Source organism: Pieris napi, chromosome 10, assembly GCF_905475465.1.
Source record: "Pieris napi chromosome 10, ilPieNapi1.2, whole genome shotgun sequence".
Classification (NCBI taxonomy): Eukaryota; Metazoa; Arthropoda; class Insecta; order Lepidoptera; family Pieridae; genus Pieris; species Pieris napi.
In genome coordinates, this window is record NC_062243.1 from 1,596,970 (window position 1) to 1,615,080 (window position 18,111).

General features: G+C 33.6%; 2 protein-coding genes across 4 annotated transcripts in view; both read left to right on the plus strand.

Annotated features, from left to right (window-relative positions):
- The window catches only part of LOC125053419 (cytochrome P450 6k1-like), a 31,622-nt gene extending 13,889 nt beyond the window's left edge, over nt 1–17,733 (plus strand). Inside the window, exons 8-10 of one of the 2 annotated variants that reach the window (XM_047654794.1) lie at nt 1,111–1,216; nt 1,814–2,062; nt 17,352–17,733. In XM_047654794.1, coding sequence (XP_047510750.1) covers nt 1,111–1,216; nt 1,814–2,062; nt 17,352–17,458 — 462 coding nt within the window. In that variant the 3' untranslated portion in view covers nt 17,459–17,733. Of the gene's footprint in view, nt 1–1,110; nt 1,217–1,813; nt 2,063–2,635; nt 3,023–17,351 lie in introns of those variants that run through there. The other variant, XM_047654793.1, reaches the window with a different exon arrangement.
- LOC125053420 (cytochrome P450 6g1-like) lies at nt 3,941–11,484 on the plus strand. Of its 2 annotated transcripts, XM_047654795.1 has the most exons (9): nt 3,943–4,234; nt 4,795–4,992; nt 5,306–5,455; nt 7,038–7,222; nt 8,445–8,599; nt 8,968–9,086; nt 9,454–9,550; nt 9,762–10,010; nt 11,120–11,484. In XM_047654795.1, the coding sequence occupies exons 1-9, from the start codon at nt 4,076–4,078 to the stop codon at nt 11,290–11,292; spliced, it is 1,485 nt and encodes a 494-aa protein (XP_047510751.1). In that variant the 5' UTR covers nt 3,943–4,075; the 3' UTR covers nt 11,293–11,484. The 2 variants fall into 2 exon arrangements, with proteins under 2 accessions (XP_047510752.1, XP_047510751.1); XM_047654796.1 differs by lacking the exon at nt 5,306–5,455 and having other exon boundaries at nt 3,941–4,234.
- Nucleotides 17,734–18,111: the final 378 nt, after the last annotated feature.

Sequence of the window (18,111 nt, forward strand, 5' to 3'; positions counted from 1 at the left end):
CATCGTACCGCCTAACTGTCGATTCTTTATTTGTTTAAAATACTTATTCTGCTATTCGGGACACCGGTCTAGCTAGTAAGATAAAAAAAAGAAAATTGATAAGACAACAAATACATTATGTCAAAAAATAAAAATTTACCTTCCCGGAACCCCTCCACTAACACTTGAACTTTATGCTATGGTATTAAAGTTCAAATTGGCTTTTAAGTATTATTACGAATATTTTGTATGGGAATATAGAAAAGTGTTGTTTTTAGACTCTTTCACTAATTTTTTTTTAATTTTATCCGTAAGAACCATCCTCGTACTTCAAGGTATATTATATAAAAAAATCTGACAAATCGGTCAAGCCGTTTTCATGTTATGTCGTGACAACGGAAAACGGGTTTCATTTTTATATATATAGATTACATAATTTTAAATTTTTCCGACGTTTCGCGTGCTTTACAGCGTGCGTGGTCACGGTGACTCACTGAGGTAAAAAAGTGTTTCTTTAAACGTTTTTTGTATTATTTTATATTAAGTTTGGTATTTTTAGTGTTACTTGTAATTTTATTTTTGTTGATTTGGTTATGCACTTCTTGCACTTTACCTTTTAGTTTTTTCCTTACTAGGATTGCCTGGAAGAGATCTCTTGTTAGCGATAAGGCCACCCGTTGCATATAATATAATATGACCTTTGTTTTTTTATGTAACAAAATTAAAATAAAATAGGACAAACAAACAATTACTTGGCAGTCAATACTTTTGATCGTGAAAGAAGCCTTATTTGTTTTCAATGCCTATATCTCTAAATTATACTATTTATAACTACAGTTTATGCTGAGCGCTGATAAAGAGAGAAGGATTATTTTTATTTTTATTTATTTTTACATTTAAAATTTTCCTGCACTATTGCCTTCTAAGTTTTTTTATTGCTTTTTAATCTTGTATCTTTATTTTGTTAGTGACTTATGTATGGAAATCCCGAATTTAAAAATTGTTTTTATTAAATTATTGTTAATCTTTTTTAAGTGTTCCATATTATACGTGTGTCCCAAAGACGTCAATAATGAACCCATTTTTATTCATTCTATTATTTGATAAAACTAATCAAGATAAAATTTTTAGGAAAAATTATACGCAGAATTGGCGGAAGCAAAAGATAAGTGTGCAAACAATAGCTTGGATATCAATACCCTTGCTGATCTGCAATACCTCAACTGCGTTATTAAAGGTAGTAATAATTTTCTATATAAATTTAGAACAGTACAGCCTAGTGGCTTAAGTGTTATATAATTAAGTAACACACCAAACATGAATAAAAACAATTCTTGATGAAGAAAATCATTAAATTAATAATTACGTAATTCTGATGACGCCAAAAGAACAAAGATTTCATATGACAAAATCCCTTCACTTGTATTGTAAGGACTGGACTAAATAAGAACGATGTTTACAGTTCGAAGATACATTTAATACTTTCTGCTCTAATACAAAGCATGTGAATTTATAATAATATAATCATTAATATAAAAATAAGGCATAGGTACGCCACAGTATACTTGAATTCTACTTCAAATATTACTTAAAATCTATAAAAAACTGTTCAGACACATATAACTCCTTAGTCATTTTTAATTTTAGTTCCTTACTTTTTATTTTTCTATCTTCTTCGTCCAATAATAATCTTTCAATTCTTATCAATTTCGATTTCCGTATTTTACATATAATTAACATTATTTTTATATTTCCTACACAAATCGCCAGGTAGCGATCATTAAAAGCGATAAAATCACCGATTTTATTAAGTAAATATTAATTTTCTTTTCAGAGGCTCTAAGAAAGTATTCACCAATGGGTTGGATGGATAGAGTGGCATTGGTCGACTATAAAATTGACGACAAATTAACCATACCCGCGGGCACACCTTTGTATGTTAATGCTATTGGAATGCAATATTATGAAGAGTTCTACCCAGAGCCGGAAAAATTTGACCCGGATAGGTTTTTGCCGGAAAATGAGAAAGAGTCAATGCAATTCACATATCTGCCATTTGGAGAAGGGCCCAGAAACTGTATTGGTAAATATTTTGATCACTTTTGTTTTTCTATTCTACGTTTAACTGAATATTATCTATTTTATATGAAGTGGATAGTTCAGATTAGGTCTGGCTTTTTGGACAGATTACCAGGCGGTTCAATATTAAATTATTTTGTTGTAAATGATCTGCTACACAGGCATACGAGCTGTGTTAGCCTAGTGGCTTCAGCGAGCGACTCTCATACCTGAGGTCGTAGGTTCGATCCCCGGCTGGGCACCAATGGACTTTCTTTCTATGTGCGCATTTAACATTTGCTCGAACGGTGAAGGACAACATTATGAGGAAACCGACATGTCTTAGACCCAAAAAGTCGACGGCGACAGGCACTGGAGCCTGATCACCTACCTGCCTATTAGATTTAAAAATGATCATGAAACAGATTTAGAAATCTGAGGCCAAGACCTAAAGAGGTTGTAGCACCACTGATTTTTTTTTTACAAAGGCATACTTACTTTATGTCTAAGCCATGTATTTTTTGTTCACCAGAATAGACGCTAACATCCAGCCCAAATCGAATTGGTTACGTGACTCATATCTCATTTTGTATTCTAGGAAAAAGATTCGCCCAGATATCCCTACGGAGTGCCCTTGCAAAACTGGTTTTGAACTACAAGTTCCGACCTTTACCCGGCCAGCCTAAACCCTCTGAAATTGACATAGACAAACTTGGTCTATTTTTCGTCCCATCGCACCATCTCTACCTTGACTTCATACGACGATAGATTAAACGAAGAAAGGAGAAGAACGTTTTCCTTGATAAGGGTTTTCTCTTATATTTTTTATATATTATCCATGACATACCGAAAACTGCAGTCTCATGTATTATTTGTTACAAGTCCATACAAACTCATTTGTTGTTAAACAAATATCATCCATTTTAATAACATAATCGTCAGTATTTAATTGTATAGTTGATAATAAATACATAATTTTACTTTGTATCAGTCTTTTATTTATGGTTTTATAAGTATAGAATTAAACAGACAATAAGGCTATGTTCACATGAAACGCGCGTTAACGCGCGTCAACGCGCGATCAAATTTGAAGAGCGTTCAGATGATGAGCGCTAACGGGCGTTGTGAGAGTACTCGTCAGTCTAGTTCGGTAGAACGTAGAAAATGGACGTGGAAGAGGCTATTATTTTGTGGTTATATTATAAAGAAAAATATAGAAAAAGAAAACGTACACATTGGGTTCATCCAATTTTGAAAAAAAAATACAAATTATATTATATTTGTTATACAAATTTGCTATATTCCAACTTGCTGGCCTTTTTTCTACTTCATCGATTAGTAAGTCGATGTCAATATCTTCAATTTCACTCATTTTAAATGCGAGAACAAAATATAATTACGAAAATTAACAAAATTACATGCGATCGCGATAAAAGCGCGCGCTTATCTGAACAGCAAACGGACATTACATTAATATCAAAGCGCGCGTCAACGCGCGATCACCTGCGTCTAGAGACTTTTTCTCTGAGCGCGCGTTAACAACAGCTAGTGCGTTGTAGGCCTTAGAGTCTTACAAGAATAGAGCGTTCCTTCTAGAAAAGCCGGTAACGTACTTCGCCTTCTGGCAGTGGGAGCTATCATGGGCGGTATCACTTAACATCAAGTGAGGCTCCTGTCCTTTTGCTCTATTCTAAAAAAAATGGGTAGTAGAAGAAACTCTTATACGCAAGCATAACGGTATTCCGTAACTTACATAACTCACTTAGATAACAGTGGGTACAAAACACAAACATGTATTCGATCAAAGATAAACAATAAGGTTAAAATTAATAATATATTTTTTAGTCAGGTCAGTATTTGACCTAACTGACTGATACTGAGAACAATTTAAGTTTTTTCTGATACCTACAATCTTGAACTTGTTATTATATAAAGTGACATCAGCAGCCAAATACAGCAGCTTTGTTGAAACTGGTTTCAAATTAAATTCTTAAAAATCAAAAACGTTTAGTCCTTTAGAATTTTGTTAAAATATAACATGTTTTTAGTAATTTTAAGTGTTTTTATGGTATGCTTAATATCATGGGTGTATCTTCGTTGGAGAAATGTGAGAGAGTATTGGGCAAGGCGTGGTGTGCCTCACTTGCCACCTCATCCCCTCATGGGTAGTCTTACCTTCTTGCAGCAGAAGAATCCTGTAAGTACAATATAGAAAAATACTCTTTAACTTATTTTATCAACTGTATGTAGAAAATATCAAAATCGACGAGAAACTTTGACATTTTGTATACGTGTACCATATTTAAATCCATATTCGTGCTTCCGCTAAGCTAAATATGCCCACGCAGCGTTATTCAAATTGAGACATTCACTTTTAAAACAGTGTATCTTAGGAATTTTTATAATTTGTAAATCAACTAGATAAAGTTTATGGCTTAGCTACAAAATTAACTTAACCATACCATTCATATAACTCTGCACATGTTTGAATTTCTAAATTTTAAATACATGTACATTTTAATTACAAACAATAATAATTACTTAAAGGACACAGAAAAATACATAAATACAATGATGGAAAACTTTCAAATTTCTTTATTTTTACTACCCAAATTATAATGCAAAATCTAATAATATAATGAAAATTCATTTATACCACATCACTACCTTAAACTAAAAACAAGTTAAACGAACAATTTTCCATAGACGCAGGTAAAAAAATTTCTTAGCAAAAAATAAATTATACATTACTTTCAGGCTTTATGGATGATTGATATGTACAAACAGTTCAACACTCCATACGTGGGTATATGGTTGTTCTGGAAACCAGCGGTCATCATAAATTCACCGGAAATCGCAAAAAATGTACTTGTCAAAGACTTCGCGTATTTTCGGGACAGATTTCTGAGATTGAGCTCCAACGATCCGGCTAGGGAGATGATATTTACAGCTAAAGTAAGATAATTTAACGCATACGACCTTTTTTGAGTCTAATAAATGCCTCTATTCGTACTATGTTTACCCTTACTGTGCAAACAACTATTAATTATATAATTATTCCAACGTACCGGGGGACTGAAATAATGGGTATCAAATATGTATCATTGATCAGTATTAAACATTACAACTCTTTTACTACAAACAAATACAGCCAGCACTACCACGTTAAATAAATAATATTACTTAGAGGACTAATAATTATTAAAATATTTAAAATAGTAATTAATTTTCATCTAAAGACTGGTTTAATCCTCCCCAAATATAATAGGATCCGCTCTGGTCGGCGATTCGTCATAACCTGTCTTCAGTATTTACCTCCGCAAAATTGAAATGCATGCAAGCTCTCTTTGACAGTAAAATCAAGGAATTAAATCAACGAATCAAAAATACAAAGGAGAAAAGCAAAATTAACTTAAGGGTAAGTTATGTAGTTAAAAGTAGTTAATAAAAGTAATAGTATTAAAAGTAGCTATAATAAAGTAATTCCAATATGTAATATTATCCTTTTATTCTGCAAAAATTGGATCGTAATATTTGAATTAAAAACGCAAAAACAGTTTCACTTCTCGGACCGATGGCGCTGGTATCAGCTACCATTGTTGACACATTACCATATCACAGAGCTTGTAAATTAAAATAGGTCAAATTCTTATCATTTTATAACCGTTAATAGTGGTTTATTCGATTTGCTAATTTTAGTGAAGTTATTGTCAGCTGTCATTATCATTTTAATTAAATAACAACAAAGTAAAGCTGGGTATCGATTACGCGCTCCTGGCGCGCGCGCCATGAATGACCGCTCCGAGAGTGCGTTCCGTGAAACGCGTTCCAAATATTTGAAGTATATCAACTAAGCGCGCCTGGCGCGCGTGGCAACTGTTCCAGTGTTCGACCCTTCATCATGGAAGCCAGTCAGCTTAGATTTTAGATACTCTCCATTTTTCTCTTCTGTACCATGATAGGAGCACAGTCATTTTTTTCTTTAATTCCGACATAGGGACTCCCATATCACTACTGATTTTTCTCTAAGCATCTTCTCTAAGCGATTTATTATGATACGAAGAACTTTTGCTACAGTAGTTCTTTTGTACCACACAGTTGTATTAATTTACGGCAACTTTGGTTATCCATAATTGGGAGCGCAACAAACACAAAAAAATACGATATGTCCGTCCCAACTGGAGCGCGCGCCACGATTGATGCGTGGTAAAAAACCGACACCCGTCGGAACGGACCGCTCCGCGTTCGGGCGCTCCAACGAACACATTGGCGCGCGTTCCAAAGTGGTATCCATTGCGCGCGGCTGGAGCGCGCGCCAATGTTCGCCCTCTTGGAGCGCGTAGTCGATACGCGGCTTCAAATTAGCTAACGCTTTTGCTCCGACATAAATACGAATGACTATGTGTAATAATCTTTCATAATTTTTCATTTTTTTTGATTATTGTTATTTTGTGTGTTTTGTTAGTAATAAATGTTGTCTATGTCTAAATTACTAATACTACAGACTATAAAAGTCTGAGATTTTTTTTAGATCTAGCAACATTGACAAATCAAATAAACCATTAGTATTAACGGTTTTGAACTGATAAAACGTGGACTACGCGGTATGGTCGAAAAACTTTTTTTGACTTTTGACTATAGTTTAGTTAGTTAGGTTAGCATGGCGAAAAAAAATGAAAAAAAAACTGATAAAACCTGGACGTTGTTATTTTACGAGCTCTGTGACATATAATAACAATGGCAGCTTATACTAGCGCCATTGCTCCAACATACTGTATACACTGCGACGAAATAAAAATATACCATTATTAATCCCACAATTTATGTCGTCTATAAGTATACTGTATAGCAAATTCTAGTTTCCAATCCATGTACACTATAGACAGTATCAACAAATATTTTTATCTCGTATCTATTAACAAGTGGGGAAAAGTGTGGAAACTTAATCCTACACGACAAATCTAGCAAGAATTATACTGAATTGCAGTTTTTTACTTCAGATGTTATGTACAGACTACAGTACAGATATCATTGCCGCTGCTTCGTTAGGGATTCAAACCACGGCGACTCTCTCTGGAGAAGATCCAGTTCGGTCAATCACAAAAGAACTTATGGCTTTTAATTGGTACAGAGGCATTAGTTGGAGCACAATATTTTTTTATCCAAAACTAGCCAATCTTTTTAGGTAAGTAGTCGATTTCACGGTAAACCCTCTTAGCTGATATATAGTTTTACTTAACATTTTTAAGTTTGGATAATAGAGTTTGTTCGCCTTGTTGCCCTTATAGACCAGTGTCGATAATTTTTGAAACCGAAAAAAATAATAGTAGGATAAAACCTATTGGAAAACAAGGAGAATATTATAAAAATTAAAGGAAAAATAATTTACGGGCAATCTGAGGTCGGGAAAAGTACGGGAAGGGGGGGGGGGGGGTTTAAGGGTAAATAACAGTTTATCTCGATTTCCGGCAAAATTAAAAGTCCTATGGAAAAAAGTGAAATGGCAAAGTTGTAGGTAATAAAAAGATCTAAAACTTTTGTATTTACACATTTTTCACATAACCTCAAAATTTATGTGAAAAATTAAAAAAACCAAGTTTTTGGTTTTTTATTTTATCTTTTACAAAATTATTTTTTTTCCCACGAAATTTGGTGTAAACTTACCTTTTTATGTCTTTAATACGCTGTAATTTATTTGATTTGAAATAATTATTTTTTCACCTTATTTTGAATTAATATCGAAAAGGCACCCTAATTTTCAATCGCAAATTCACCCGTCAAAATATCAGCTTTTTTCAAAAAGTTGGTGTGCTTTCAGTTTGTTGAAATCTCTACTTTCCTATGGTAAATATATATATATATATATTACTATAGTAAATCTTCTCAGTAAATGCAAAAAATCGTATGCAGTAACGCCCAGACCCATCATCCCCTTCCCTACTTCTCCCAAAATCCCACGAAATCTAGTTTTTAATCCGCCAAAAAAAAATATACTTCTTAACAATTTTATTATTATTTTTAATTTTATCAAATTTACGTTTTTATTAAGATATACTATACACAAGACTTCATTACGTACACTGGTAACTTTTATTATTATTATCTTTTCTACAAGTATTTATAACATTCCTTTTATTTCTTTTTTTGCGACTGAGGCGCAAACGAGCTGCTGTGGTCTCTGGCAGAATGACCAGCGCTGTGGAACATTCTGTTCTGCAGCATAATGCTGAGCCAGGGCCAATTACAGCCACAGCACACACGCATTACACTCTTGAAAAAAACCGAATGGGAAAAGGGTTTTTTTTATTGTTTTTGATATTCTCTCATATTTTTTTTCTTCTTCACGCACATATTCATTTCTCTTTTTTAAATAGAAAGCATTAATTTAAATTCCGTTTTATCAACAGATTTCAATTCTTTCCTGCTGCGTCAACTAAATTTTTCGACAAAATATTACAAACTGTCACCAAACAGAGATTGAAAGAGAAAACCGATTTTAACGAATCGAAAGACTTGCTGGATGCGCTAATTACACTTAAGGATGGCTTGGGAACAGAGGAAGGTAGAACATTAGTTGAGTTTATAAAGAATGGGTAACTTTGGCCTTGTATGCGTGCTGTTTTTAACCTGATACTATACGTTTTTAAGGGTAAAAAACGGTTTATCTCGATTTTCGGCAAAACTAAAAGTCCTATGGAAAAAAGTCAAATGGCAAAGTTGTAGGTAATAAAAAGATCTAAAACTTTTGTATTTACACATTTTTCTCATAACCTCAAAATTTATGTGAAAAATTCAAAAAACCAAGTGTTTTATTTTTTTTAAAGGCTCTACCCTGGTCTATTAATGCATGGTATCTATATGACTGATTGCTTTATGCCTTGATTAGAAAAAATGTTAAACAAATGCAAAGAAAGAATTCAATTTTTCTAGAATATTCAGATGACGTCGTTTTGGCTCAAGCCATATCTTTTGTCTTTGGAGGATTTGAAACTTCTGGTTCTACATTAAGCTTTGCATTGTATGAACTAGCGTATCATCCGGATGTACAGGTATTACAAAAAATAAATAACTCTTTATCCCACAATAATAATTGAACAGTGGGCTACAAAGGCCCGTACGACTGTTTGTGAGGTCGTGGGTTCGAACCCCAGTTGTGCACCGATAAAACACTTCTGTCTACCCGCATTTAAGATTCACTTGTTCGGACAGACCTAAAACTCGATGGCGTTGATTGATTTTACAATAGCAATACCTTACTATAATATATAAAGAAGTTATAAACAACGTATTTTTAAAATAATATTGAAAAAAATATGTTTCGTATAAAAACTATTCAATAGGTATTCTTATTAAATAAATACAAGCAAAATAAAGTCCGAAATTAAGGAACTAATGCAATTTTTTATTTTAATTTAGGAAAAGTTGTATCGTGAACTAAATGAGGCAAATAAATCTCAAGATTTGGATTTTGGCACATTATATCACTTGAAGTATTTAAATTGCATTATTAAAGGTATGCCAGAACTTTTCAAAGTATAACGTTCGTAACTATGATTTATTTCATAATTAATAATGTAAAAACGTATCGAATTAAATTCACCCAGAGTCGATGAAAGCGACATTTGGTTAGTTGGCAACCTTACTTAGTAAGGTTTTTTATTACAAGTTATAGTATTTTTAAAAAATATGAATCTTTACCTAAAAATATAAATAAAATGTTTCAGAAACACTCCGCAAGTACCCTCCCCTGGGCTGGCTGGACAGAGTGGCCGCGAAGGATTATAAAATAGATGATAAATTAACAATTCCCGCGGGAACTCCAATTTACGTAAACGCGGTGGGAATGCATTATGACAGCGACTTCTACCCTGACCCTGAAACATTTAACCCTGATAGATTCCTGCCCGATAACGAGAAAGACATAAAGCAATTCACTTATATGCCATTCGGAGAAGGACCACGAAGCTGTATTGGTAATAATTGAAAGATAACAATTTCCTCTTCAAATCATCTACCATAAATCTAAAACATATAATAACATTATTATTATTAGAGGTTTATTAATGAACCCACACAATAATTGGTTAGTTACCATTTCTTTATATGAGCAGGTATTAGTTGCGTTAGCATAAATTAGTTTTTTTTTTTGTGGTGGTCTATTTATCCATTTCTCTTATGTTTCTCAATGTTAGTTAGTTAGTTGTTTAGTTCTAATTGTCTTGTTTTGGATGATAAGGTAATCATATGAAATGTAATGGGGGGTGGTAGTCGCTTTTCCCACGGGTCGAGTACCCATAGTAATAACATAAGTCAAAGTCAAAATCATTTATTCATATAGGTAACAAAATGTACACTTATGAATGTAAAAAAAAAGAAAATATATATATATGAGTTCTCAAATCAAGGGCGTAGAACGGAAGAGAAGAACTGGCAATAAACTCTACGCCACTCTTTTTATTCGCCACGTTTTTTTTAACACAACGTTTTTAAGGAGCTGTACTACACCTTGTTCCAACTTAAGTAATAAATAATAATAAAATAAATTAAAAACAAAGATTTTTGTGTATCAGCAGGAGGCACGGTGAAATAGGAGCACGCACTTACATTCTCGTGGGAACAACACGCAAATACATAGTCGAATCAACTAACATCACCACATACACGAATTCAAGTACGACCGGTCACCACAAGTAGCACCCGTTCACGAGCATGACGCATGGCCAGCCATCGGTCTCCACGCCATATTTTAGGGAGAGAGACAATTATGACGCAGAAACTGTTTAACAAAATCATTAGATATAGCTGGGTGTCTGGTCCTGGCTTGACAAATTATACATTAATTATTATATATTAAATACATATTAGATGTAATATATTTTCTGTCTCTGTTTCCTATTCCGGTTAACTTCCCAATGCCAAACGACTGTCATCCCTATAATATTATTTTACCACAATATAGCGTATATATCTGTAGCGCTTAAACGTTTTCAAACTTAGGCAACCCTGCCTCTTTGGCAGGATTGGCTAAGAAGATTGCACTGACCAGCTAGGTTTTTATGCTAATAAAAACGTAATTTTACAGGTAGAAGATTCGGCGAGATAACAATAAGAAGCGCGCTATCGAGCTTAGTTTTGAATTACAAACTGAATCCAGTACCTGGAGAACTAACACCTTCAGAAATGGAATATGAGAAACGAGGTCTTATGCTATCCCCAGGACAAATCCTTCATATTGATTTTCAGCTTAGAGATTAGACACTAACTTTTCAACCATCCTTCAAGCGTTATAATGGCTTATTTAGTTATTAGTAAAGGGTATAAAAACTACGATTGTTATATTTGAATTAACTTGAATAAATAAAGATATGCGCCAAGGGGATTTTTGTCCTATCCTACCAAAACTTTTAAATAATTTCATTAAATAAATATATTTTTTTCTACGTTTTATATGGTGTTGCTTATTTGATGGCACAAAACAGATATGTAAATGAAACTTTAAGGCAAAGCCTCAATTTATAATAACCCAAAGGTACACATTCTAAAATTACAAAGTTAAATAACCAATACACAAAAAAACTAATAACTGGTTGCGCCACATAAAATCTACATTAGGTATTTAGTTTGACATACGGCGTCCTACCATTACTATTCCCATTCCTTTCCTACACATTCGCACGGAAAGGTGATGGAATTATATAAAGAATCCTGCGCAAGGAGAAGATTTGACGTGGCAAGAATCGTCGTTTAGCGCTCGACGTAGTAACGCGTCACTCTTACTGTTGTTCTTTCAATATTATTCCAGTAGTGAGAACTCACTTCTACCGTGTGTCAACTAACACTTAACTCCTCGCAAACAGTCCACTCTCTCACTTCAGTTAAACCGTGCTAGACAATTATTAGAATTCCTCTCACATAACGCCATAGCGGCCATATTTAGATGGTGGGTAACCTTTATCACTATGCTTTATTTCTTATTAATTCGATCTAGAGATTAGGCTTCGCAACACCTATAATGTCAAATACACGAAAATATCCGTTCGTCTCCATATATTATTACTAGGGATGCATCCGATACCGATTTTTTTAATTGTTGATTCAATGATACTTTTCAAATATCACGCTTTAAAAAAGTAATATAAACGCGCATCTTGTATGATTCTGTTCGTTGCAAGCGAGAAACGGACTGTCGATGCCCGAGGAATCCCCGCGTTTTATTCAGTTTGTTGTCTCCCACACCCGCTTTGTCAATGTATTAAATTAGAAAAGGTAGGCAAGAAGCGCCAAAATACATATTACATTGTTAATACACATAAAGACAAAACTAAACAGGCTCTAAAAACATACTAAACTAAAAAACGCTACAATAAAAATAAAAAGTGAACCGAGAACATGATATTAACAATAGCCTTTTTTGTTATTAACACCATTTATATGTCGCGCTATGAATATATTTTGCTTAAAATTTTTATCAGTACTACAAACACGGAATAACTCAGAAGAAGTCAAATAATAGAAAATATTATAGCTTTAAATGCTCATAATAAACAATTTCAAGACATTATATTAATGATTTCCAGGCCCTATGGATGATTGATACATATAAACAATTCAAGAAACCATACGTAGGAATATGGTTATTCTGGAGACCAGCTCTCATAATTAATTCACCAGAAAAAGCAAGAAATATACTCGTCAAGGACTTCGACAATTTCAGGAACAGATTAGTGAAACCGGGTTCCTTCGATCCTTTTAAAAATAGTTTGTTTACTGCAAATGTTCGTATTTATCATTTAAATTATTTGACTAAATTAAACTTAAACTATTCAAAAACACACTATTAATAACTATTAAATAACTAGATCGGTTCAAATTTTTTTAAACAATGGGATGCTACATTTTCTCTCAAAATCTGTTACTTAACATCAGCTGGGATTTCTGTCCAACGTCTGAAACCTAGGTATAATTGTATTTATTTAACATAGCAAAACTGTCAAAATTGACATTTTCGAGAGAATATATTTTTTTAATGGGATCATGCTGTTGGCCTTAAGGGCCATTACAGCTCAGCACGGTCTGTTTGGCGAGCGTAGCTTGGCTGTAATCGGCATTTTCCCCCGACTAGCGCAAGGGCGTCCTCATCAGCTTGGGCCGCTGCGGAGTAGGCATTCACCTGAAGGGCAGGACGGAAGCTCACTGGAGTGAGCAAAGTACGAAGTAATGGTAGCACGCCTTCACCGGGGAAGTTTTTTACCTCAATCTGCTTTGACTTTTGTTTGCCACGCGGGCTTTTATTTTGTCATTAGCTATCGTGATATATAGCGTTGGATCATCCAGAGCCGTTAAAAAGTCGGGGCCTCCTTCGGGCCTTTTTCTTCGGAAAGGTGTAATAATTGATGCTTTTATGATACCAACGGGTTGAAGCCAACTTCATCACACGACAGCGTGAACAGGAGGGGCACGAGAACCAAGCCTTGAGGGGATCCAGCCCTGATGGTCGAGGGGACGATAATGTTCTCTCTACACGATAGCGCATCGAGCGGTTAGACAAGAAGTTGTGTACGATTCGCACGAGTCTAAGTGGCAATTGAAGGGTATAGAGCTTATAAACCAAGCCGTTGTGCCAGACCTTGTCGAACGCCTTCGCTATATCGTGGAAGAGCGCACCCGTGGCTCTCGGTTTCAGGGAGCTGTTCATCCCGAATGGGATGTGCTCCGTGATCCTATGGATTTGATGATAGCATGAGTGGGCTGGCCTGAAGCCAAACTGCTCGTCCGGAACGAGCCCCTTTTCTAGGACGAAGTCTAGGAGGCGCTTTTTTATTAAAATTTACGTCTTCAAAGCTGAAGGCGATGCAGGGCCTCTTCGACCAAAAAGCAAATGATTTAATACAAAGAATAAAAAACACTAAAGATACAAGCAAACTGGATATAAGGGTGTGTACCTTGCTCATATTATTATTAAGCCTAAAAAGAATTTATTTTAAAATGAAATGTGAACATATCACTACACTACACTAGTTACACTAGCCCAGGAGCTATTTTAGAGCATGCAATTGTAGCAAAATATCATTAAAAAACCATTCTTAATAGATAATATCTAAAATAATATCCCTAATGACTTATTATATAATACTTTATATTAAGCAGGCTATTGTGTCAACTAATAACAAAATTTTTATCAACTACTTCTTACTGATTACTTATTTATAAAATTTATCATAAATACTTACTTGCATGAGATAAGAACATTCATGTATAATAAATAGTATTGAATAATTTTTTAAAAATAATTTTTTTATAAAGAAATATTTTGTACCCACCGTTCTATAAATTATTATTTTTGTGTATAGTCCTGAAATAATATTTAAACATATATGTTTAATATTTCATACTTATAAGTTTTACGATCAAGTTGCAACATAATATAAATAAATATATATAACAATTTATAACGCTCGACTAAATTATATATTATGGAAATTAAAAAAATAAGAGTTTAAATGAGAACTTTGTTTAAGAACACTATCATGTCTTAAAGTATGAACCTAAATACAAGCGCAAGCAGTAATTCAATAAGAAATGGAAGTTACACAACAACAAGTTCATCGTAACACATTTCTAGCTATTACACACACAAACAATTATTTATTTCTTAAATAAATAGTTGGACATACTATGCGTCCATAAATAATTGATACATGTCGAAAATTCTAAAGCGACAGATTATTTAGTTCAATTAACTCACGCGAGGAAGCACCGCAATGCGTTGTATCTCCCAGCGAGTACATTGCGGCAGATCACAATCTATCGGCCTGGCTCACGACAATAATTAAGGACTTGAAAGAGTTTCCGCCAAAGTGGCGTTCCTCATTGCTCACTTCCCCTCACTTAGAACAAAGATATAAATAAACAATATAGACCAGGGTCGATAATTTTTGAAACCAAAAAAAATTACAGTAGGATGAAACCCATTAGAAAAGCAGGGGAATATTATCAAAATGAAAGGAAAAATAATTTACGGGCGATCTGAGGTCGGGAAGGGGTCGGGGGGGAGTTTTAAGGGTAAAAAACGGTTTATCTCGATTTCCGGCAAAACTTAAAGTCCTATGGAAAAAAGTTAAATGGCAAAGTTGTAGGTCATAAAAAGATCTACAACTTTTGTATTTGCAATTTTTTCACATAACCTCAAAATTTAGGTGAAAAATTCAAAAAACCAAGTTTTTGGTTTTTTATTTATATCTTTTTCAAAAAAAAATTTTTTCTACGAAATTTGGTGAAAACTTACCTTATTATGTCCCAAATATACTGTAATTTATTTGATTAAAAATATGTATTTTTTGGCACTGGTCTAATATTAAAACCGATTGATTGTAAACAAACAACATCTTAAATACAATGTTTTTATCAATATTCTATACCTATTCACACAAACGAGATTATTCTTGTAAGCTGTCGGTGTATCGCTTACCTTCAGCTATAAAAATAGATTTAACCGCGTCTGCTGTGACATTGGTTCACCTATGTTCCAATGAATCTGAACAATTTAACATTTCAATATGACAAATACTAAGCATTAAAACACGTTGACCATAAGACATCATCACATATATGAAGTTTGTGTTTTTGATTATCAATAATGATAAGAATGTGTGTAGGCCCTTATATTTCATTTATAATTTAAGTTTGACTTGAAATATAAATACCTACATAGATCTATGTGTATGTTGTTTCAGTCATTATTCACTGATTACACAACAGATGTTTTTTTTTTTTATAGAACGGGGGGCAAACGGGCAGGAGGCTCACCTGATGTTAAGTGATACCGCCGCCCATGGACACTTTCAATGCCAGAGGGCTCGCGAGTGCCTTGCCGGCCTTTTAAGAATTGGTACGCTCTTTTCTTGAAGGACCCTAAGTCGAATTGGTTCGGAAATACTTTAGTGGGCAGCTGGTTCCACATAGTGATTTAAGAAATTTCAATTTTTTATTGTACTTTTAAAAAACACGTGTAATTTTTTTTTCTAATCTTTGTTAAATATGGTTGTTTTTGTTAATTTTAGAAGTTTTAGAAAAAAATAAAAGAAAGTTGAAAATTTGTTTATAACAAATTGGTTAATTAATAAACAATAGAATTGTTGATAAAAAAAAAAATTTTTTGTTACTTTATAGAGGACTATAAATAGTATAATGTAGAAATATAGGCATTGAAAACAATTAAGGCTTCTTTCACGATCAAGAAGTATTGACAGCAGTCAACTTAGCAAAGTAATTGCTTGTTTGTCCTATTTTATTTTAATTTTGTTACATTAAAAAACAAAGGACATAATTTATAAGGGATGCTACGGGTGGCCTTAACGCTAACAACCGATGTCTTCCAGGCAATCCTAGTAAGGAAAAAACTAAAAGTTTACCTTTTACATGAATCAAAAAAAATCTTGATGAAGAAAATCATTTAATTAATACTTACGTAATTCTGAAGACGCCAAGCGGCAACAATGATTTCGTATGACATAATCCCTTCACTATATACTTGAATTATTATCTAGTCCAGCACAGTGTCAAATGTCATTTTTAATTTAAGTTACTTCCTTTTTATGTGCATAGCTCCTTCGTCCGATAATAATCGTTCAATTCATATCAATTTCGATTTCCGTATATAAAAATATACAATCAACATTTGTTTATATTTCCTGTACAGATTGCCCGCTAGAGGTCATTAAAAGTGATAAAATCACCGATTTTATTTACTAAATATTAATTTGTTTTCAGAGGCTCTAAGAAAGTATTCACCAATGGGTTGGATGGATAGAGTGGCGTTGGTCGACTATAAAATTGACGACAAATTAACCATACCCGCGGGCACACCTTTGTATGTTAATGCTATTGGAATGCAATATTATGAAGAGTTCTACCCCGAGCCGGAAAAATTTGACCCGGATAGGTTTTTGCCGGAAAACGAGAAAGAGTCAATGCAATTCACATATCTGCCATTTGGAGAAGGACCCAGAATTGGTATTGGTAAATATTTTGATAACTTTCTATTCTACGTTTTTCACGTTCTTCTATTCTACGTTTAACTGATACTGAATATTATTAATTTTATATGAATTGGGTAGTTCTGATCAGGTCAGGCTTTTTGGACAGTTTACCAGGCATATAGGTTTATATTATATTATTTTGTTGTAAATGATGTGCTACACAGACGTACTTACTTCATGACTAAGACATGCCTGTATTTTTATTGACAATAATAGACCCATATATCCAGCCCAAATCAAATTTCTTATAAGACTCATATACCATTTTTATTTTAGGAAAAAGATTCGCCCAGATATCCCTGCGGAGTTCTCTTGCAAAACTGGTTTTAAACTACAAGTTCCGACCTTTCCCGGTCAGCCTAAACCCTCTGAAATTGACATAGACAAAGTTGGTCTATTTTTCGTCCCATCGCACCATCTCTACCTGGACTTCATACGCCGATAGATTAAACGAAGAAAAGAGAATAACGATCTCCTTGATAAGAGTTTCTCTTATATTTTTAATATATCATCCGTGACATAACGAAAACTGCAGTCTCATGTATTTGTAACAAGTCCATGAAAATTGATATGTTGATAAACAAATATCATTCATTTTAATAACATAATCGTCAGTATTTAATGGTATAGTTTAAAATAATTACATAATTTTACTTTGTATCAGTCTTTTATTTATGTTTTTATAAGTATATTAGATGTAAACAGAAGATGGTGTTTTGTTAGACACGGAACGAAAGATGCAAGTCGTATTCAATGAAGAGATAAGCATTTGGTGTTGTGCTTAGGTCTTGGGTGTTTAAACATGTATTTATATGTCTATCTATCTATAATATGTATGTATATCCGTTGCCTAGTACCCATAACACAAGCTTCACCAGCTTAGCATGGGACTTGATCAATTGGTGTGAATTGTCTTAAAAAAAAATGAGCGATTCTTTCTGTCGTTCTACAACAGCTAAGAGTTTTTTTAAAGTATTTTTTTCACGCGCTCTACTAAGTGGAACCCGCTACCCACTACTACACAAATTATTTCTGA

What these genes read in the sequence shown, in the direction of transcription:
- LOC125053420 (XM_047654795.1), top strand. Translation starts at nt 4,076, where the DNA reads ATGTTTTTAGTAATTTTAAGTGTTTTTATGGTATGCTTAATATCATGG. An exon ending in AAACTAGCCAATCTTTTTAG is followed by an intron (nt 7,223 to 8,444) that starts GTAAGTAGTCGA and finishes TTTTATCAACAG; the next exon opens with ATTTCAATTCTTTCCTGCTG. An exon ending in TGGCTTGGGAACAGAGGAAG is followed by an intron (nt 8,600 to 8,967) that starts GTAGAACATTAG and finishes CAATTTTTCTAG; the next exon opens with AATATTCAGATGACGTCGTT.